This window comes from Pogona vitticeps, chromosome 1 (genome assembly GCF_051106095.1).
Source record: "Pogona vitticeps strain Pit_001003342236 chromosome 1, PviZW2.1, whole genome shotgun sequence".
Classification (NCBI taxonomy): Eukaryota; Metazoa; Chordata; class Lepidosauria; order Squamata; family Agamidae; genus Pogona; species Pogona vitticeps.
The window spans coordinates 177,036,665-177,055,574 of record NC_135783.1 but is presented as its reverse complement, the minus strand read 5'-3'; the positions used below and the strand labels follow the sequence as shown (position 1 = coordinate 177,055,574).

General features: G+C 40.4%; 1 protein-coding gene across 1 annotated transcript in view; it reads left to right on the top strand.

The window, feature by feature from the left end:
- The window catches only part of CPS1 (carbamoyl-phosphate synthase 1), a 180,345-nt gene extending 161,648 nt beyond the window's left edge, over positions 1 to 18,697 (top strand). The window contains exons 34-37 of the mRNA XM_078379197.1: positions 4,359 to 4,418; positions 6,539 to 6,651; positions 8,009 to 8,138; positions 9,966 to 18,697. Of these exons, the coding sequence (XP_078235323.1) occupies positions 4,359 to 4,418; positions 6,539 to 6,651; positions 8,009 to 8,138; positions 9,966 to 10,064 (402 nt within the window). The 3' untranslated portion in view covers positions 10,065 to 18,697. The remainder of the gene's footprint in view (positions 1 to 4,358; positions 4,419 to 6,538; positions 6,652 to 8,008; positions 8,139 to 9,965) is intronic.
- The last annotated feature ends 213 nt before the right edge of the window (positions 18,698 to 18,910 follow it).

Genomic DNA, 18,910 nt, shown 5'->3' with positions numbered 1-18,910 from the left:
GCTGTGCTACAACAGAAGGTTTGAATGATTCTATTTTGATGGGTTGGATTGAGTTTGTGGCGGAAGGGAACTTACGATGCTAATGAAGTGACTTTGGCTGGAACTCTGCATTTTCTATTAAACAATATTAGCTGAATGGGTCTTTTCATTCACTTTCCTGATTGGGCTATTTAGTAAAGCTTGTTGGAGGAAATGCATCTGTCTTACATCTGTGGTGCAGAAATGCTGAGCATCATAAAACACCAAGAGCATTCAAGGAGTGATTTATTTTTAGAGCTTGGCTAATTCCAATCAATTTCTTGGTAACCTTATGGCCAAAGCTGTGTGATGTTTGATGTGCTTCCTTGCCATGTACCTTTTTAACACCTCTGGAAAGTTCACAGTGGCCTTTTCCTTCTTTGGAATAAAAGAGCTGTAGAGACAACCTGGTATCTACATACACTTTGTTGTTGTTGTTTGGTCGTTAAGTCATGTCCAACTCTTCGTGACCCCCATGGACCAGAGCATGGCAGGCCCTCCTGTCTTCCACTGCCTCCCAGAGTTTGGTCAAATTCATGTTGGTCGCTTCAATGACACTGTCCAACCATCTCGTCCTCTGTCGTCCCCTTCTCCACTTGCCTTCACACTTTCTCCACAACAGGGACTTTTCCAGGGAGTCTTCTCTTCTCATCAGATGGCCAAAGTATTGGAGCCTCAGCTTCAGGATCTGTCCTTCCAGTGAGCACTCAGGGTTGATTTCCTTCAGAACGGGTAGGTTTGATATCCTTGCAGTCCAGGGGACTCTCAAGAGTCTCCTCCAGCACCACGATTCATTTTTTCAGTGGTTAGCCTTCTTTATGGTCCAGCTCTCACTTCCGTACATCACTACTGGAAAAACCATAGCTTTGACTATGCGGACCTTTGTTGGCAAGGTGATATGTCTGCTTTTTAAGATATTGTCTAGGTTTGTCATCACGTACCTCCCAAGAAGCAGGCATCTTTTAATTTCGTGGCCGCTGTCACCATCTGCAGCATTCGTGGAGCCCAAGAAGGTAAAATCTGTCACTGCCTCCATATCTTCCCCTTCTATTTGCCAGGAGGTGATGGGACCAGTGGTCATGATCTTAGTTTTTTTGATGTTGAGCTTCAGACCGTTTTCCCCCCGCTCTCCTCTTTCACTCTCATTACAAGGTTCTTTTATTCCTCCTCACTTTCTGCCATCAGAGTGGTGTCATCTGCATATCGGAGGTGGTTGATATTTCTTCCAGCAATCTTAATTCCGGCTTGGGATTCCTACAGTCCAGCCTTCCGCATGATGTATTCTGCATATAAGTTAAATAAGCTGGGGGACAATATACAGCCTTGTCGTACTCCTTTCCCAATTTTGAACTAATCAGTTGTTCCATATCCAGTTCTAACTGTTGCTTTCTGTCCCACATATGGATTTCTCAGGAGAAAGATAAAGTGATCAGGCACTCCCATTTCTTTAAGAACTTGCCATAGTTTGCTGTGGTCCACTCAGTCAAAGGCTTTTGTGTAGTCAATGAAGCAGATGTTTTTCTGGAACTCTCTGGCTTTCTCCACAATCCGGCGTATGTTAGCAATTTGATCTCTAGTTCCTCTGCCCCTTCGAAATCCAGCTTGTACTTCTGGGAGTTCTCGGTCCACATACTGCTGAAGCCTCCTTGTAGGATTTTGAGCATAACCTTGTTAGCGTGTGAAATACACTTACATCAATGTAAATCAAGTTCTTCTATGTGATTCTTACATAATCGTACCTGTGAATTGCTTACATGCCAGCCTGAGGAGAGAGTCTCCCAGGGTTTTCTGGACATGAAATTCGCCCTGCTCCTTCCATCAGAACACAACCTACACACACATTAAGATGTGTTTCATGAGTACAGGGTTCAACAACTGCTTTTAAGGAGAAAATAGTTTGTCAGGACCTCCAACAATAGATCACTCTCATAAAATACACTTAAGTTTTTAGTCCTTGCTGTTTTTTAAAAATCCAAACAATCTGAAAAGAGAACAGCTTGAAGTGCACACAGATTTATTGGTCAATCTGTTAGATTCACCCTCAATCTAGGATAAAGATTATTTAGATTGTTGTTCAGGCTTGCTTCAACCCATAGTCCCGCCTGGAGTGTGGGGGAAGGGTATGTTCTATATTCAGTATAATTCTTAATAAAGGCAAGAGAGTGGGAAATTCACTATTGCTTTTAGCATTAAATGAACTCACATGGTTCTGTACAAATCAAAATCAGCGGAGTGTCTGAGCCTGTATTTGTTGGCTATATGTGAAAAACATGTTGAAAACAGAACCCCGATAGCTTGCAGTAAATAAGCAAGTGTGTAGCTTTTACATTTTAGTGGCAAGCAGTTTCTTGTATGGGTTCTTTCACTCAGCTTATGCATCTAGGGCTGCTGAGATGAAGGTTGACAGCTGTAATTTCTTTTCCAGGAGAGCCTGTTTTATGTGTCACAAGCATTCAACACATGTTTGATAGAAGTTCATAATACTGTTGTGAAAGCCAACACCCCTGACCGGAAGGCAGAGCAGTTCCATCAGCAGGAAGCTGCCAGCTCTGTCATGTCATGTTGGATATTTGTATTCTCCACTTAGCGTAGAGAGCAGAAATGGGTTTCCATGAAGTTCTTGCCATTGACTGTGGCCCTTGAAGCCATGGCTTGACTCATTTTTCCATCACAAAGTCCTTGCTATACTCTTTAGGGTTTTTCAGTGCGACCTCTATCAGAAACAGAGGATCTACAACCCTAGCTAGGAAGATAAATTGGTGTTGTGAAATCCTGACTCCTTACTTGTCAAAAGTCATGTAGACTAAAATGTGGAAACATTTTCCACTTGAAGGTCATTGTTTACTGCCTTTAAATCTAATCATGGCCAGACTTTGTGCAGTATAGCAAATATATTTAATCCGAATGCTGGGTTTAAGATGAAAGATTAGTTCCCTGAATCACAATTGACTGCTGTAATAAGATGGTAATACTGTCTTGCAAATCCAGGTTTTATTTCCAGTATTGGTCTTAAATAGAAGGTTGTTGTGGAGACAGTATGTTCCACATTCTTTTTATATAACCCCCCAGCCCTGCACTTGAATGGTGGCCTCTCCAACTACTTTCTCAACCACTCTATGCCCAGCAGATGAAGTGCAGGCAACAGGGTTAGCAAGAAATTGGCTATTGGACTCCCTCTTCAGACCTCACACTTGAATCATTTTGCAGAGCATTCCATGGGAAAAGAAAACCCTTTCCGTTTCTTTCCCTCAGTTTATGTGTCACTGGTTTTCTCACGCAGTTACAGTGGACCCTTGACTTACAGACGGCTTGACTTACAGACTTTTTGAGTTACAGACTTCTCTGGCCGCAAAATTTAGGTTTGACTTGCAGACTGAGATTTGACTTACAGACTAGAAAAAAACCAAAATGGAACAAAAACGGCCTGTTACGGGATTAATCGGTTTTCAATGCACTGTAGGTCAATGGAGACTTGACTTACAGACTTTTTGACTTGAGAACTGCCTTCCAATACGGATTAAGTTCTCAAGTCAAGACCCCACTGTACACTCCGAAAGTCTAATTCCTTCGTATGATTTCACATTCTGTAGGTAAGATAGTTCTAGGCATTTGCATATGCCACAGCTCTCAGTTTTCACCCTCTCTTGGTACTCAACTTTCATTTTAAAAAGAAACAAGTTTCTAGTTTGTATTATAGTGAATTATTGTTTTTTTCAGTTTCTGCTAGGTATGGTGTGCTTGTGTGTGTGTTTTAAAATGTCTTTTCCCTCTACTCAGGACAATTTAGTTCTCATGCCCCCATCGTTATACAATTATCCCATACCCTTTCTTCCTCCCCCCCTGTATGAAACAAAAAAAAGATCACTCAGTACAAAATTATAAAGTGTACAAAACAGTTTGACAAAGCACAGCTAGTTAATGTACATTTATGCAGAGTTCTCCACATAGCATAATTTGTTCCGCTTGCAAAATTTTGTTTCTCTGATGGCTGAACTCAGCTTTTATAGTCCAGTAATCCATACTCCTTAGCTATAAAACCCTAAAAGGCAGTGTGCTGTGTTAATACCCCAGGGACTCCAACTTATTGGTAAGATACAGACTTGAGTTTCATGGCAAGCAGTGCCTTTGAAGCTTGTTAATCTACAATAACTTGCCAACTACAATAAAACTCATGCCCTTTATAGCTTTCGGTGACATTCACTTTTAAGAAGAAGGGAGATGTCCAAGAGCTATAGTAGTAGAACTTCCCGGTCTCTTGTGAAATCCCACTCTGCAAGCGTAGTCGTGTCTACTGCTCAAACTGTGGCTTTCATGCCCACTTTCTTTCATCTTTCATTCAGAATTCCTTCTGTCCCAAATTCCTTGATGAAGCACAGCAGCTGCATAACCAAGGTTTCAAGGTATGCTTTTTTTGTGTGTTCATGAATGCATAGTCATTGAAGAAGCAAGCATTAAGACATGTATTGCTTTGTACTGTATCCTTTATGAGTGAGGTACTGTATATGTGCCGTGCAAAGCTTGATTTTGTAAGATTAAAAGGTAAAGGAGACAGCCCTAGATCTCCCCTTTTACCTGCCCTCTAAATATTCAATAAATGAAATGTTGGTGTCCTTCTAGTTAGTTGCACTAGCATAATAATAGTGGTATAAACAGAAATGTCATATTCTTGCAGTGCAGGATGCAAGCAACAATTTGATAACTAGAAGTAATTTGCCATTGCACTTAATGTCAGTGTAATTAACCAGTAGGATTCTATCATTGTGCCTATGTACATTGAAGTAATGAATGCATTTGGGAGTCTGGGTGCAGGGAAACAAGGGTCCCCCTGTCAACCCCTTGTCTGACACTTGAATATGTTATCATGTTAGTATCAAATTGTCAAAGAAATGTTATCAGTCAACATTAAAAAACCCTATGAAATGAATGGGTGAATAACTATAAATGCATTAAAGTGTTCTTTCTGAATCATAAAAAATGGTTAAGATTATTAAAAATAGCCAAAATGGTCACAAGTCCTTAAATTCCACTGCAGTAATATATTAAATGAACAAGAAGAGTTAATCATCATTCAAAAAAATTAACACTGTTAGCATTCAATGACTAAACTAATGAATTTTGAAATTGGGGTTGAAAATATTATCAAAGGGGTGGGGGCAGGGGACAAATGAGTTGTTAATGCATTCTTCCGATGTACTCTGACAAAGAGAAAGCGAGGTTTATAAGGAACCTTCATTTGATGGTAGCCATGCTGCTGCTGATGGCAATGGCAGATCCTGGAGCTCAGAACGGCTGATCCGATAATCAGCTAATCCAGTGAGCTTGGTCTGATCAAGATCAATAAGTGAAATGGCAAGAAATGTTCTTTAGCTTTCTGCCTGAGCCTTTGTTGTTTTAATTCCTTTTTCTTTATAAATGTTACATTTATGATAAGATTACTCTGGCCTTCTGACACTGGTTTATCACCTGGGCCTATTCTGTGACTTAAAACAAAGTAATGTTAAACACTCCTTCCTTCCCTAAGTAGTGGAAAGTCAAAGGGCAGCAGTACAAAATCTCAGTTCTGTTGGATGAAGGAGCCATAACCTATCTGTTTGGAAATGTACACAAAAAGCTTGTTGGAAATTACCAGGCTCCAAAACAAACAAACAAACAAACAAAAACAGGGAAATTTGTACAATAGTATCCTGTTTAAAGAATCAAAACTGCTATACACATTGTAGCAATCATTCATCTCCTAGATCAGTGGTCCCCAACCTTGGGCCTCCAGATGTTCTTGGACTACAACTCCCAGAAGCCTTCACCACCACCTTTGCTGACCAGGATTTCTGGGAGTTGAAGTCCAAGAACATCTGGAGGCCCAAGGTTGGAGACCAATGTCCTAGATGGCACACCTCTTCCTGGTCTGTAAAAGGACTGAAAAGGAATTCTTCATAGAACCAGGTAGATAGCACTGGGGAATCCCTGAGTTTTCCCTTAATTTGTGGACTGCAAATGTCACCATCAATTCAAACTGCAGGGAGAAAGAAATTAAATTACACACAGCTTGGATATGTGAAACCCAAATCACACTGCAGGAACTTATTTTTCCCCAAGTGTACACTGAAAGGTTTCTTTAAATAGCCTGCGGGTCACTTATGGATAAATAAATTCATTGTTTCGGTTGTAAAAGACACTGGCTGAAATCCTATTGTGGAGCTCCACATGTGCAGCAGAACTAATGTAAAGAGCAGCAAATTGCCACTAATTAAATGCAATTTCAGGGTGGTGTGAGACTCATACACAATGTGACCAAATTGCACACCCCCTGAAATTGAAATCAGCAGGAATTTGCTGATGGTGCTAATCCTGTCACTGTCGCCATTCCCATAGTGCTGGTGGAACTGTGCAGTAGGATTGCAGCCATTAGGAAGTATTACCTTGATCTATTTATTTATTTGGTGGACCCTGGATCAGCGTGGTGCAACACGAATCACTGTTATCATCAATCATACAACAAAGTTGTATCTGTATTTCTTTGCAGCTTTATGCTACAGAAGAAACCTTTAACTGGCTTCGTAACAACGATGTTCCTGTACTTCCAGTTGCATGGCCATCCCAGGATTGTGCAGACTCCACACTTCCTTCAGTCAGACAGTAAGAGCTTCAGCAAATTGAAACTGAAAGACTAATCTTAAACATTTTGAATCCCTTGCCCCAGCTAGAGCTTGGAATCCATGCCATGCGGGATGCAGGTTCTGGGGGTTGCACTCCCAAAAATTAGCATCTCCAGATTACAGCTGGCATATGAATGTAACTAGGGATGTGAAAATAGCTTGACATTGGCAAGATGCTAAATGAGACTGGCTATATAGGCACAGAAAACATCTTGGAGATTCGGTGAGACATTCTAGATCAGCCATTCTCAATCTTTTTTTTTTTTGGTCATAGCCATAGACACAGTATGAAAGAAATACAGGCCAAATCAGGATTGTATAAGTTGCCCAACAAACCTTATAAGGTGGTGTATGAAGAATTGTTTCGAATCTATAGCCCCCTTCAAATGTGCCGGAGTGCAGGGGACCATATGGTCTCCATGGAGAATGGCTGCTCTGGATCACATATTTAATGTGAGATGAATCTACCAAAAGGAAATTTTATGTTGCAGTTTGTATAATTTGCACAAAATGTTCTTTGTGGAAAGCTATGTTTTTTGCACAAAACTAGTGTCTTTTTCCTTTGTGAAGCTAATCATGTACAAAGAAAAAAATGCAACAGACATAAGCAACTCATTTTGTACTCTTTGTTTACCATGCAACAAATTAACGGTTAATGTCATTTTCAGTTTTCTGCATTTTACAAAAATATGCAAAAAGTGCAGAATCAAAATGTGCAAATTCTCTGAAACGGAGCAAAAAAAATTATAGTAAGACATTATCTTTGATTGTCCCATTTACTGAGCAGGGAAGAACCAAGTCAGGGTGTATATTCTTACATGCAGCTAATTAATGAACAAACTGTAATAAAATATTGTGTGACATCCCATTAGGTACAACAAAAAATAAAGGTTGAGTGGTCTTAGGACCAGGCAGAAGCAACCAATACCTGCAGCTGCTGTGAGCTCTCTTGGAATGCTTGCTAGCTTTTTTGCTTCCTTGAAGTTCTGTTCAGTATCTGGCATCCTGATCATGCAAGGTTTAACAAGCTGCCATTATGCTATCAGTAGTTGCAGCTTGAAACATAGTCTCTTGTTGGACAGAATATGGCCCCATGGTTCAGCATTTTTCATAAACTGCTGTGCTTCTGTCTCATACGGTTCGCTTGAATATCCTCATCAGAATTGTAAGCAGGGTGCTTCAGTGCCCTAATGCCTTTGGACCTAGCTTTAGAGATGCAGAACTTAGTCTACTGAATACAAAGTTATGTGATGGTGGAATATTGCAAATAGATATATTTTTTAAAATTTACCAGCTATTTTCATTTTTGCAATAAAGTTTTTCATGTTTCATTTCAGGCTCTTAAAAGATGGGAACATTGACTTGGTAATTAACCTGTCCAATAACAATACAAAATTTATCCATGACAATTATCTGATCCGCAGAACAGCTGTTGACAGTGGAACCTCTCTGCTCACTAATTTGCAGGTATCTCCATCATGGCATTTCACTTTGTTGCTGAAGCAGTTGATAATGTTTCTGAGGTTAAAGTTATGGGCAGAATCCTACTAATTTTTCACTACCTGCTAAAGATAAAATGTGGAAGCTGCTGTGGCTAATTGATGAGGTCCTCGTGGCATGTTGGTCACAGACTTGCTCATATGACAAGCACATGACCAACACCTCATCAATTTGCCATGACAAGGCAGCTTCCATTATTTTACCTCCCTGTGGAGTCAAAAAACCAATAGGATACTGGTCTTAATTTTGAATAATTAAGTTCAAAAGCTACAGTAGATGTTGTAAACTAAAGAAAGCCCACTGATCTGGGTCTTTTTTTCCATCTGTATTGTAGTTTCCTCTTGTGTTGCAATTTTATCTCTAAGGTAGACCTTCTACTAGAATTGGGGTTGCTAATTTTCAATAGATTTATTTATTTGTTTGTTTGTTTGTTTGTTTGTTTGTTTGTTTATTTATTTATTTATTTATTTATTTATTTATTTATTTATTTATTTATTTATTTATTTATTTATTTATTTGATTTATACCCTGTTCATCTAGACCAAAGTCTACTCTGGGTGGCTAACAACAAGACATAAAAGCAAAAGCAGTATAATTAACAACAGTGACAATATAATTCAAAATTTGAAAGTCATTAAGTGATGACAGGAGGGAAAGCCTGCCTAAAGAGCATGGTCTTTAAAGTGTTCTTACAAACACCCAGCAAGGGAGCCAGGAAGATCTCTGCAGGCAGACTGTTTCAGAGGTGAGGGGCCACTGCCGAGAATGCCCGGTTTCTTGTTCTTTCTCTCTGGGCCTCCCTTGTGTTAGGCCTCTCAGCTGCCCTTCCTGGCTAGATTGAGTGATTCAGGTAGATCTAGGTGGGAGGAGGCATTCTGCTAGATATCGAGGACCTAAACCATTTAGGGCTTTATATGTCATCATAGAAACTTTGAAATCAATGCGGAAACGAACTATGTACATAATAGCTATGCCAGTGTATATGACTTGAAAGTAACTGGCTCTGTGCTTAGTAACTAGCCTTTGGTATCATCTATGTTCAGATCTCAGCCACTATGTATATTACGGCCATAATGATACCTGCCAATCTTTCAGAAGTGTTGCAAAAACTATGACAACACAGTGTATGTAGCTCTTGTTCTCTTTTCAAGAATTGTATTGGGGGGTGGTGGTGGTCATCCAAGAATGCTGCTTATCAGAACTTCAGGGTGACCAGAGTATAAGATGAAAGAGGAACATTTCATTCTATTTCCCTGCACATTGCTATATCATCATCCTATATCTTTTTAAAGCATAAGGAAATGGGAGATGGTTTTTTGTTTGTTTGTTTTTTAGAGTGTGACTGATGGTGACAGGACAGTGGGCTTTGAATTCTTCTGTGACTCTGATTTATTCCAAGTTGGAAAATAAGTATAGGTTTCTAAAGTTCTCCTTTGAGGCAGGTTTTTAAAAATCCATGAGGTCGGAATTTGCCAATTCTTGTCGTAGAACCTTGCCTGAACCCAGCTGAATCTTTACGATGAGTTGCCTGTAAATCAGTACAACAAATAAGGCCACCATTATTCTCATTCCCATCTTCAGCCTTAATGACTAGACTTTGTATCTAATTAATTAAGAAGGATGCATTTGCATCAGCAGTGAGATAGTTTAGAGGTTTAAAAGAAACAGAGGAATTTTTTTCATGGTCTATAGATGAGGCGTGAGTGTTTCATTCTCTTTAGTCTGCTTTGTTAAATAAATTCTTTGCAAATGGTTTGTGAACATCTATTGATCTCTTGGACTTTCCTGTTTCAGGTGGCAAAACTCTTCACTGAAGCTATAAAACATACTGGAAAACTGGACTCTAAAAGTCTCTTCCACTACAGAAGGTTTAATGCCAGCACTGCAGCATAGGAGAAGAATCCATTGACACGTCGTCTCGATACTGAAGAGGAATTATTTTCCTGACCTACAGATTTTCCCCAGTTTGGGGGATTATAGCTTTAATTAATGTCTTCAAATGTCTCATCTCCTGATATGGAGGCACTGTGACAATCTGCATATTCCATATGCTGTCTCTTTGAAAAGACTGTATTTGTGGATAGTATTCTTTTGCGTGGTTCCATTGAAGTCTTCCACTGAATTTCACGGGACTAGCTTCTGAGCACACATGCATAAAGTTTGGGTTGCAAAATGGAATCACAAAGGAGTATGAAGTTTACTTAAAACGTGAAAGAATAAAATCAGTATCTGTTCTAACCTTTGTCCTTCCTAAGCATTTGTTCCTTTTCCTTTAAGCAAGTGAACAGAATATTCACATGATGGAACGATTCCAGGACCAAGGTATATAGATATGAAATATTACGAGGCACAGCAGAATTATATTAGATTTTAACAAACAAGCAATCTGATTTGCCTCTCCTCTGCTCCTCATTGCATAATAGGAAACTCAAGCTGGAATCCTGTTCATCAAGGCATAGTGTAATTTTATGCTGTTTCAAATGTGCCAGGCATTCTACCTGAGCAACTGGAACTGCGCAAGGTGCCTGCATGCCTCTCATTTCACCTGATTGTGCACTGTGCTAGCAGAAGTGCTTTGTGGATAGCACATCTGCCTTGGCACAAATGTAACTACTACAAGTGTAACACTGAGTTATACCCATGTGGCTATGCAACAGGATTTGAGCCACTGGCTTCTTCAGCCCAACCAACAAACAGAGGAAACCAAAAAGTCTCCCCAGGTGTTTTATAGGTGGTTCATGCTGGCCTTTAAAAGCTGAATCTTTGCTTTTCACAAAGATTCATTCTAAATCTGCCTTCGGTAGCCAGCGAACCAGTCAGAAAATCCACAGTCTAGTTCAAAACTACCATTTATCTGTCATATACTCTTAATCCATTTTCTTCCTAACCACAGCTCATTCTGAAGAATTTCCTGCCCTCCCCTTTACAGTCAGTAATCAGCCTTACCGTGCTTGATTTACCTCAGTGATATTGCAATCACTTGCTACAGAATGTGATGAATGTGACAGGAACTGTTTCACGTAAAGAGAATGACAGTTCACAGCCTTTTGGTGACAGCAGATGACAGTAATAGCACAGCTTCTTTTTGTTTCTTCTTTATCCTGAATCTGCCTGCTACCTTCTTTTATGTATTTGGGGCCGGTTTCTACTTTTTCTCATTGTATGATGCAAGAGTGCCTCTATGGGGCATGCTTATTATTAAAATAATTCATGTGGAATGGTTTAATCCTGTGACAGCCCCACACTTTTTTTATTTCAGGCAGAAAATTCCCATTGCATCTTGCAAATGTCAGGGTGGAATGCAGCTTTGTGTACAAAGGGTCTTAAGTTCAGTTTCTTCACTTAGATCTGAGAGAGACTTCTACATGACACTCTGAAGAACAAGTGCCACTAAATGCCAAGGATACTGAGATAGGACAGTCTACATCCCTCCACATCCGACCTACCCATGTGAGATTATCTAGTAAAACATCCCGTTAGAATGAAGTTGTTATTTGTCCTCAAGTCGGAACTGACCTTTGGTGACCCTAACGGGAGTTTCAAAGTAAGAGAAATATTTAAGGAATGGTTTTACCAATTCCACACCCCCAGTGACTTTCCATGGCTGAGTGGGGATTTGAATCTAGACCTCCTGAGACCTAGTCCATCACTCTGTCCACTACACCACACTTGGTATCATTATGAGGTCCTCAGGACTACAATTCTTCACATTTTGCCACCAATTTCTATGCTAGAGCTTAGCCCTAGAAAATATAATTTGCTGTTTTTGTCTTTCTGTTTGCTGAAACTGGTCCCCAAATGTCTGACGTTAAAAATAAGGATCAAACTCCCAATAGACTGTACCTTACTCTCCCTTTTCTACTGATAGATTTTTGTGGTTTGTTTTTCCCCTCAAAGAGAGAAAATGCATATGTTTTTTGTGGAGTGTGTGTGTGATATTTTTATTGAGAAAATAATTAGTCACCTGTTCCTCTCTCACACCAATTAGTAGGGATTGGTTAAGATCGCTCGACTAGATTTCAGAACCTGGAGTTCTAGACCCCCCCCCCCACTCTCTTAGTCTGAACTCATAGGGTTGCTGAGGGAATAAAATATGAAGAGCCATGTACAACACCACTACTACACCACTACTACCACTGCCAGTTGTTCAGATCAAGTTTGTATCCTCCTTACTCAGAATATTTAATTTTCAGATAGTGGAAGACTGATCACACGCTTCCTGTACTATGTTTCATTTATTCCAGATATCACAGCTTGTTCCTATTCAGTCTGATTCTAACAGCTTCAAGGATATACAAATGACAATGATACCTTTTTCTGTCTTAAAGTTTTGATATGGTGCATTAGAACTACAAATACTAAACTGAAAGGCAGTAGCTACCTGATGTTTAACATGCTGTAGCTATGACTAGTGCTGATAAATCTTGAGGGTTGCTGTTGTTTTTACTGAAAACAGAAAAGTAAGTCTTCCATTATATTATTCCAAAAACTGATACTTTGTTAATTAGTTTTTCTGCAGTCATGGACAGAAGCTATAGTCCAGCGAGAGGACACACACTACATGACAGAGGTTTTCTCTTTATAAGTGCTTTAGGTGTATAAGGGATCAGTAAATACTATAATTCTCTTTATGTCAGTGTAACAGTGTCCAAAAGGCTGTTGCTTAGCATAGCAAATTGCACTAGAATAGGTCTGTTTAATCAATGGGGATTTGGTGGGTCCCCCTCCTCCATGAGTTCCATTGATTCACATGGGCTTACTCTGTGTCTCACTTTGGCATAGTAAGTCATAGTTAGAGTAGACCCATTTGAATCAATGACACTGACAGAGGAGTTGAGTTACTAAATCTCCATTGATTCAATGGGTATACTGCAATGAAATTTACTATGCTAAGCAACTGGATTTTGGCCAGTGTAAAACTTCAACTTCTCTGTTTCCCCATCCCTCAGTTTTTATTCATTCTGCACTGTTAAAGATTATCATGAAAGTGGAAGTCTTAACCGATTACAATTATGATTTAATCCTGGGAATTCTTATTTGGGAGTAAGACCCTTAAGAGGTCACATTCTTAATGATGAAATAAATCTGCATCTGGGCTGTAGTATGTCAGAGGCCTCAGATGACTAGATGCTTGTTCAGAAAAACAGCTTAGCAATGTTATCGGTATCAACACATTGGAGTTACACTGCTACAGCAAATAAATCTGTTAACATTACAACAGCAACATAAATTTGTAAAATCGATTCTTTAATTGATTCGTCTAAAATTAAATTAAAGGAATAATTTTAAAACTTCTAAAAATATCACCAGAATGCCAATGATTAATTTTTTTAAAAAAAACCTCCCAAATTATCTCAAAAAAGCTAACAAGTAACATTTATGTTTATTTAAAATGAACAATTATTGATTAAAATAATTTTTTAACAAATTGGAGTAACAAAATACAGTATGTTTTAACATATCATTTCCAAGCTCTGTAAAGAAATATGCTACCAGAGAAATCAGACAAGGCTGAGCTGGGTTTGAACCTTTTCCTTGACAGTTTAGTTTTCTATCTGGAGGGTTGTTTTGTTTAACAAGGATGATAATCTTAAGACCTCTTCCTGCCTGTAGCAGCACAGCCTAGACCCAGGTTTATCAGCTAGGCCTCTGTATTAGACATGGGTATGGATTGCTGGTTTGGCGGTTCATGACGGTTCGTCTTTTGGATGAACAGGTGTTCGGCGCCTCACTGCCCTTCTTCCTCCGGCAGGCATCTCCTCAAAGGCAGCGCCTGGAAGAGGTGAGGTAAGGAGCTGGGGTGCTGCCTCTGAGTTGGGTGCCCACCAGAGAAGGTGGGGCTGGGAAATACTGAACACCTGCTTGTCTGAAGGATGAACTGGCATGAACCAATGAACTAGTGGTTCATGCCCATCTCTACTCAGTATTACTTCTAAGTAAGTGTCTAAGTGTGTGTTCCTGCTTGAAACAGATAATTCTACTGTGATGGATTCTTCATACCACTTGTGCTGGCTGATGTCCTTGGAGGGGAAGAAAGGAGTTGGAAGCTCTCCTCTAACGGAGCATTCATTTACCTCAGCAGCTGCAGGTACTTGAACCACAGTTTCTGCAGTGTCCATAGTCACTCATACAATGAAGGAGGAAATTAGCTGAGAAACAAACCAGGACTGAATGCTCGCTAAATGCTTGTTAATTGCATAGAAGCATTACCATTTTGCAGTGAGTGCCAAGCTTCCCACAGGCACAGGTGCTATCAATACACCATCCATACGTAATCAGCCCTTTAATTACACACTACACCAAAGGCTCTCAAACAGCAAAGATCTTACTGTTCATAGTGGCCATCCCTGCATTTTTTGTTCTAAGTCCCCCAAAAGATTTGTTCTCTTTTTTCCTTGTGCCAAATGATGCGACGCAATGCATTTTTGCAAAATGTTCACTTGTTTTGACACGCAACATTGAATACTGAGAAAAAGGAAAATCTCCAGCATTTTCTTCCTATATGTACTGTCTCTGATTATATTTGGATCCCACAATCACCTTATGCTCAAAGAAGGGTGTAAACATTCTGGTGGATGACTTTAAGTACCCGCAGCTGTTGTGATTCACACAGATTGCAGAAATGGAACAAGCAGCTTTGTTGTATCCTACTTTCTACCAAGAAAGTAGCTTAACTTTTTTATTATGTTCTCATGGAAGATGATGCAGGCAGGATAAGAGATGGTAATGAAGTTTAATATCTGTTTGCTCATCTATGGAGATCCATTTGCTGATTTAATTAAAGTTGATGGTCAGAAAGAAAGAGAGAGAGTATTTCAAAAAATCCTCACTACAAAAGGGTAAGAAACATCATGTGGGGAACAAGAGTTGCATTCCAACTATCCAAGGAAAACATCTAGAGGGCCACAACTGCCCAAGCCTGCTATGGACAAATGTTGGGAGAAAAGACTAGTTTCTGTAAGAAGCAGTAGTTCACCTTGGGAACTATTGAAAAGGAGACTTACTTCTTGATTACATGTTCTTGGACAGCCTGTCATGTGAGGTTGTGAACTGGTTACTGAAAGACACGAAACTGTCCAACCTCAAACTCCAAGTAGGACCTGTAGTTCCTGCCAAAAAGATTAATAAAATACACAGACTACCATGGAAGACTTACGTGAGGCAAGAATGTTAGCCAAGAAATATCCTGTTTCCCCAACAACAAAGAGACCAAAAGGAAATGCAGCTGTGTTCACCCTGCCGTGGTGAAAAATCTCTGACTGCAAGCATTGCCTCAGTGCAGCGGCATTTTTCACTGAGACCTTCCCAGTAAACACAGAAAAATTGGGGATGGAGTATGGGGAAGGACTGTTCCCGTCTACAGATACAATTTTTGAATCCGCGAATAAGACAGAAATCAACAAAACAGATTAAAACAAAATGCTTCCCAGTCCGAAAACTGTGCAAATATTTAGTCCCTTATTCTTCCTTTATTTTGAAAAATTACATTCCTCCTGCAAATCGAATTATTCTCGTGGTTCTTCAGAGAGCACACTAGAATAATAACAAAGGCAAACAAGTAAGCAAAAGCAAAACTCTCGCCCTCTCTCAGGGTATTCTAGATGGATCCTTTGCACTCTTTTAAGATCCATATTAAACATTGGCCTTAAGGAAAGTCCCCCAACATCTTGATGATATTCCTCTTATCTCATATTGAACCACTTTTTTTCTCATGGATTCTCAGACCTATTTGACTCTCTCAAGGCCCTTGGTTGGTTGGTTTCTGTTTTTGTGTGCCCCTGGTCAGCTGAAAGGCAGATCAAGAAATAAGGATTCAGCCTGTGGTGGATAGGCTTACACTCCCCCTGAAAACTCAAGTACACTGCTTGAGGGTGCTTCTGGATTTGTCTCTGAGTCTGGATGCCAAGGTTTAGGCACTGACTAGAAGTGCCTTTGCACAGTTAAAACTAGTGCACCATAGGGCACTTTCCCAAGCAGGCATAGCCTAAGGATCATTCAAAAGACAGGTTGTTCAGCAGCTGCCAATTAAAAACAAAGCAGAAAAAAAAATAGGGAAAACTTCTTATGAAGAAGATGCCAAGATGGCCCTTTCAAGAAGCCATCTTGAAATGCATGCCTGCCCCTTCCCCCTGTCAAGCTGCTTATTGGACAAATCAATGCATTGACAGGCGCTGGGCATTTAGCTGTGCAGCAGTGGCACAGAAGCCAAGGTGGCACTACCATTATCTCGCTCTCTTTCCCTTACTTTCACTTTGGAACTATGACTTTTGTGGCAATCAAGGCACAACCATTGCACTCCCCACTCACCTGTTCCTCTGTTGGAAGCCAGCTGCCCAGTCAATGTACTTGTTTGCATTTCATTGGTGTAAAACAGTTTGGAAACAAATCTGGTTAAATCCTGCATTCTTTCAAAACCAAGCTGTTGGCAGTGACAGGGTAGAACAAATGCTGAGTCCAGAAAACCAGCCCTTGTAGACCTCTCATTGCCCCTTAGTCCCCTGGATGGCAAATGCAGCCAGAGTGCATTTCTTCCCTGCTCTTCAATTCTGAGAGTTCCCTGTTCTTTGTGGCAGAGCAGGAGGAAAGGAAGGAAAGCAAACTCACCACAGTCACTATCTCTCTGACAAATAGAACAGCCCTGGCTGATCTCTCTCTTGCCAATATATTTTTCCTGGTGCTACAGGTCAGCAGCATCCCATATCCTGAGATTTCAGGCCACAAACCTGAGACCAGAGTATGGGACATTAGGATGTTACACAGTTGGGTCCTTGTGAAGTCAGAGAGGTGTCAATATTGCTAAATTTGACAAGTGAACAGCAGAGAAAACCTACATGCAAGACATCCCCACACTCACCTGATGGAAGGAATGTCAAAGTTTGAAATTTTGTGTGAATAATATTAAATGTTTAAGGAGGCAAAATAAATTATAACCCAAAAATGTGGGATGTGATTGTAAAATGAAAATTGAAGCACCAAGGGACTGCCTGTTGGAGGTCCCTTCAGGACGAACAGCTACTTTTGCTCATGTAGCAAATGACATGTAAAAAATCTATAGGATCTGCAAAGTTAGCAGAACACATTGAAGGTGAATGGAACCTTCTACCTAAGCAAAGACTATAGCAAAAACTATTCATCCTGCTATGGTAGCAGACGAACCAAAGTCATTTACATTTTCCTAATTGGTTAACTTTCTTTAGCCAAGCAAAGGACATGGGGTTTTACTTTGGTCTCTCTGATTAATGAGATCTGCAAGTTAGGTGAGAATATATCAGAAAAGATAGTAGAACATAAGCAGTCTGTTCCTATAAAAGGGCTAGTTTAATCAAGGCAAGGAGTCAAAATAAAACAAACAAACCAAAAAGCCAGTCCTCGGGCAACATATAGCAATAGGAGCTGTGACAGCAGCTGTATGGAGGCAATAGCCAACAACATGCAGAGACAAGGAAATAATGTATTTTCTCCATAAACGTAAACTGGCAGGTAGCTGGGTGAGCATTTAGAAAACTTACTGCATTTCACATGTGTCTGAATATGCTAGAAGGCAAAGTAATCTATTTCTACTTTTATAGAGTTTTGCTTTTTTAAGAATTGTAGTGAACTGTTAATTTTTGGATGCTTATGCATTGAAGCAATGTAGATGAATAACTCTTGTAGAAACAGGCAAGCTGATGTTGTCTAGAATCATTTCACCAATGAAACAACTTATATCTTGATAATTTTGCTATGGATGAAAAGGCTATCTTCTTACTGTGAGCCCTGGCACAAGCTGGAAATGAGTGACCAGGCTTCTATGACGTGTCTTACTGTGGATGTGGCCATCTTCCAGTGCTACAGAGCTGGAAACAGCTGGGTTCCCTGGCACAAACTCCATGGACTCACTTTCAGGGTTTAAACATAAGGGCCCTTTAATTACAGTTGTGCTACAGCCTTGCAACTTCCCTGCAGCCTTGGAAGATGCAGGTTGAGGAGCAATCTCTCCCTGAATGGAATCCTCAGTTATCTTCAGTGAAGGTCCCCAGAGTTCGGGCCCATCACCCATCAACTTCGCTTGGCTCAAATAGGCTTTGTACTGTCTTTGGTACAGATGCCAACTGCTCAGCCATTCCCTCTGGTTCTTGCTTGTCCAGAGTGATGACTGGAGGGAGGCTCTGCCAGCAGTCCACAGCAGACTTTAGAGTGGAGGAACATCATGCAGCCCTCCTGGCTCCCTCAGTGTCATGTTCCCGGGGGTTACAACACCCGAAGTCCAATAAACCAGTCCAAAGTCAGGAATACCAAGAATGCAAAGCCAATATTCAATTACCAAACCAACTCACAGAACGTAGTCCAAGGTCAGAGTCCAGAGGCAAACACACAACGTAGTCCAAGGTCAGAGTCCAGAGTCAGGAACATGGTAGGAGCGTGGATGCAAGCCAGAGGTTTTGACTTGTTGCTTCCACAGAATTCTTAGCTGACTAGGAGCTGCTTTTATAGCAAAACAGCCCCTTGAGCTGCTGGAAACCTTTTCATCCTGTCAATACTCAGGGCTAGTTGTACGGATGTTTCTGTGGACAGCCTTCGAGTGATCCTCTGACCTTTTTGCCATAAGTCTTCCCCAAAGCCTGGCCCGAAGCTTATCTGCTGGGGAAGGAGAATCTGGAGGCAATTCAGGTGTTTCTGATTGCTCAGCACTCTCCTCAGCCTCAGTTAACCCTTCTGGTTCCAGGTCTTCAGCTGCACTCATGACACTCAGCAGCAGT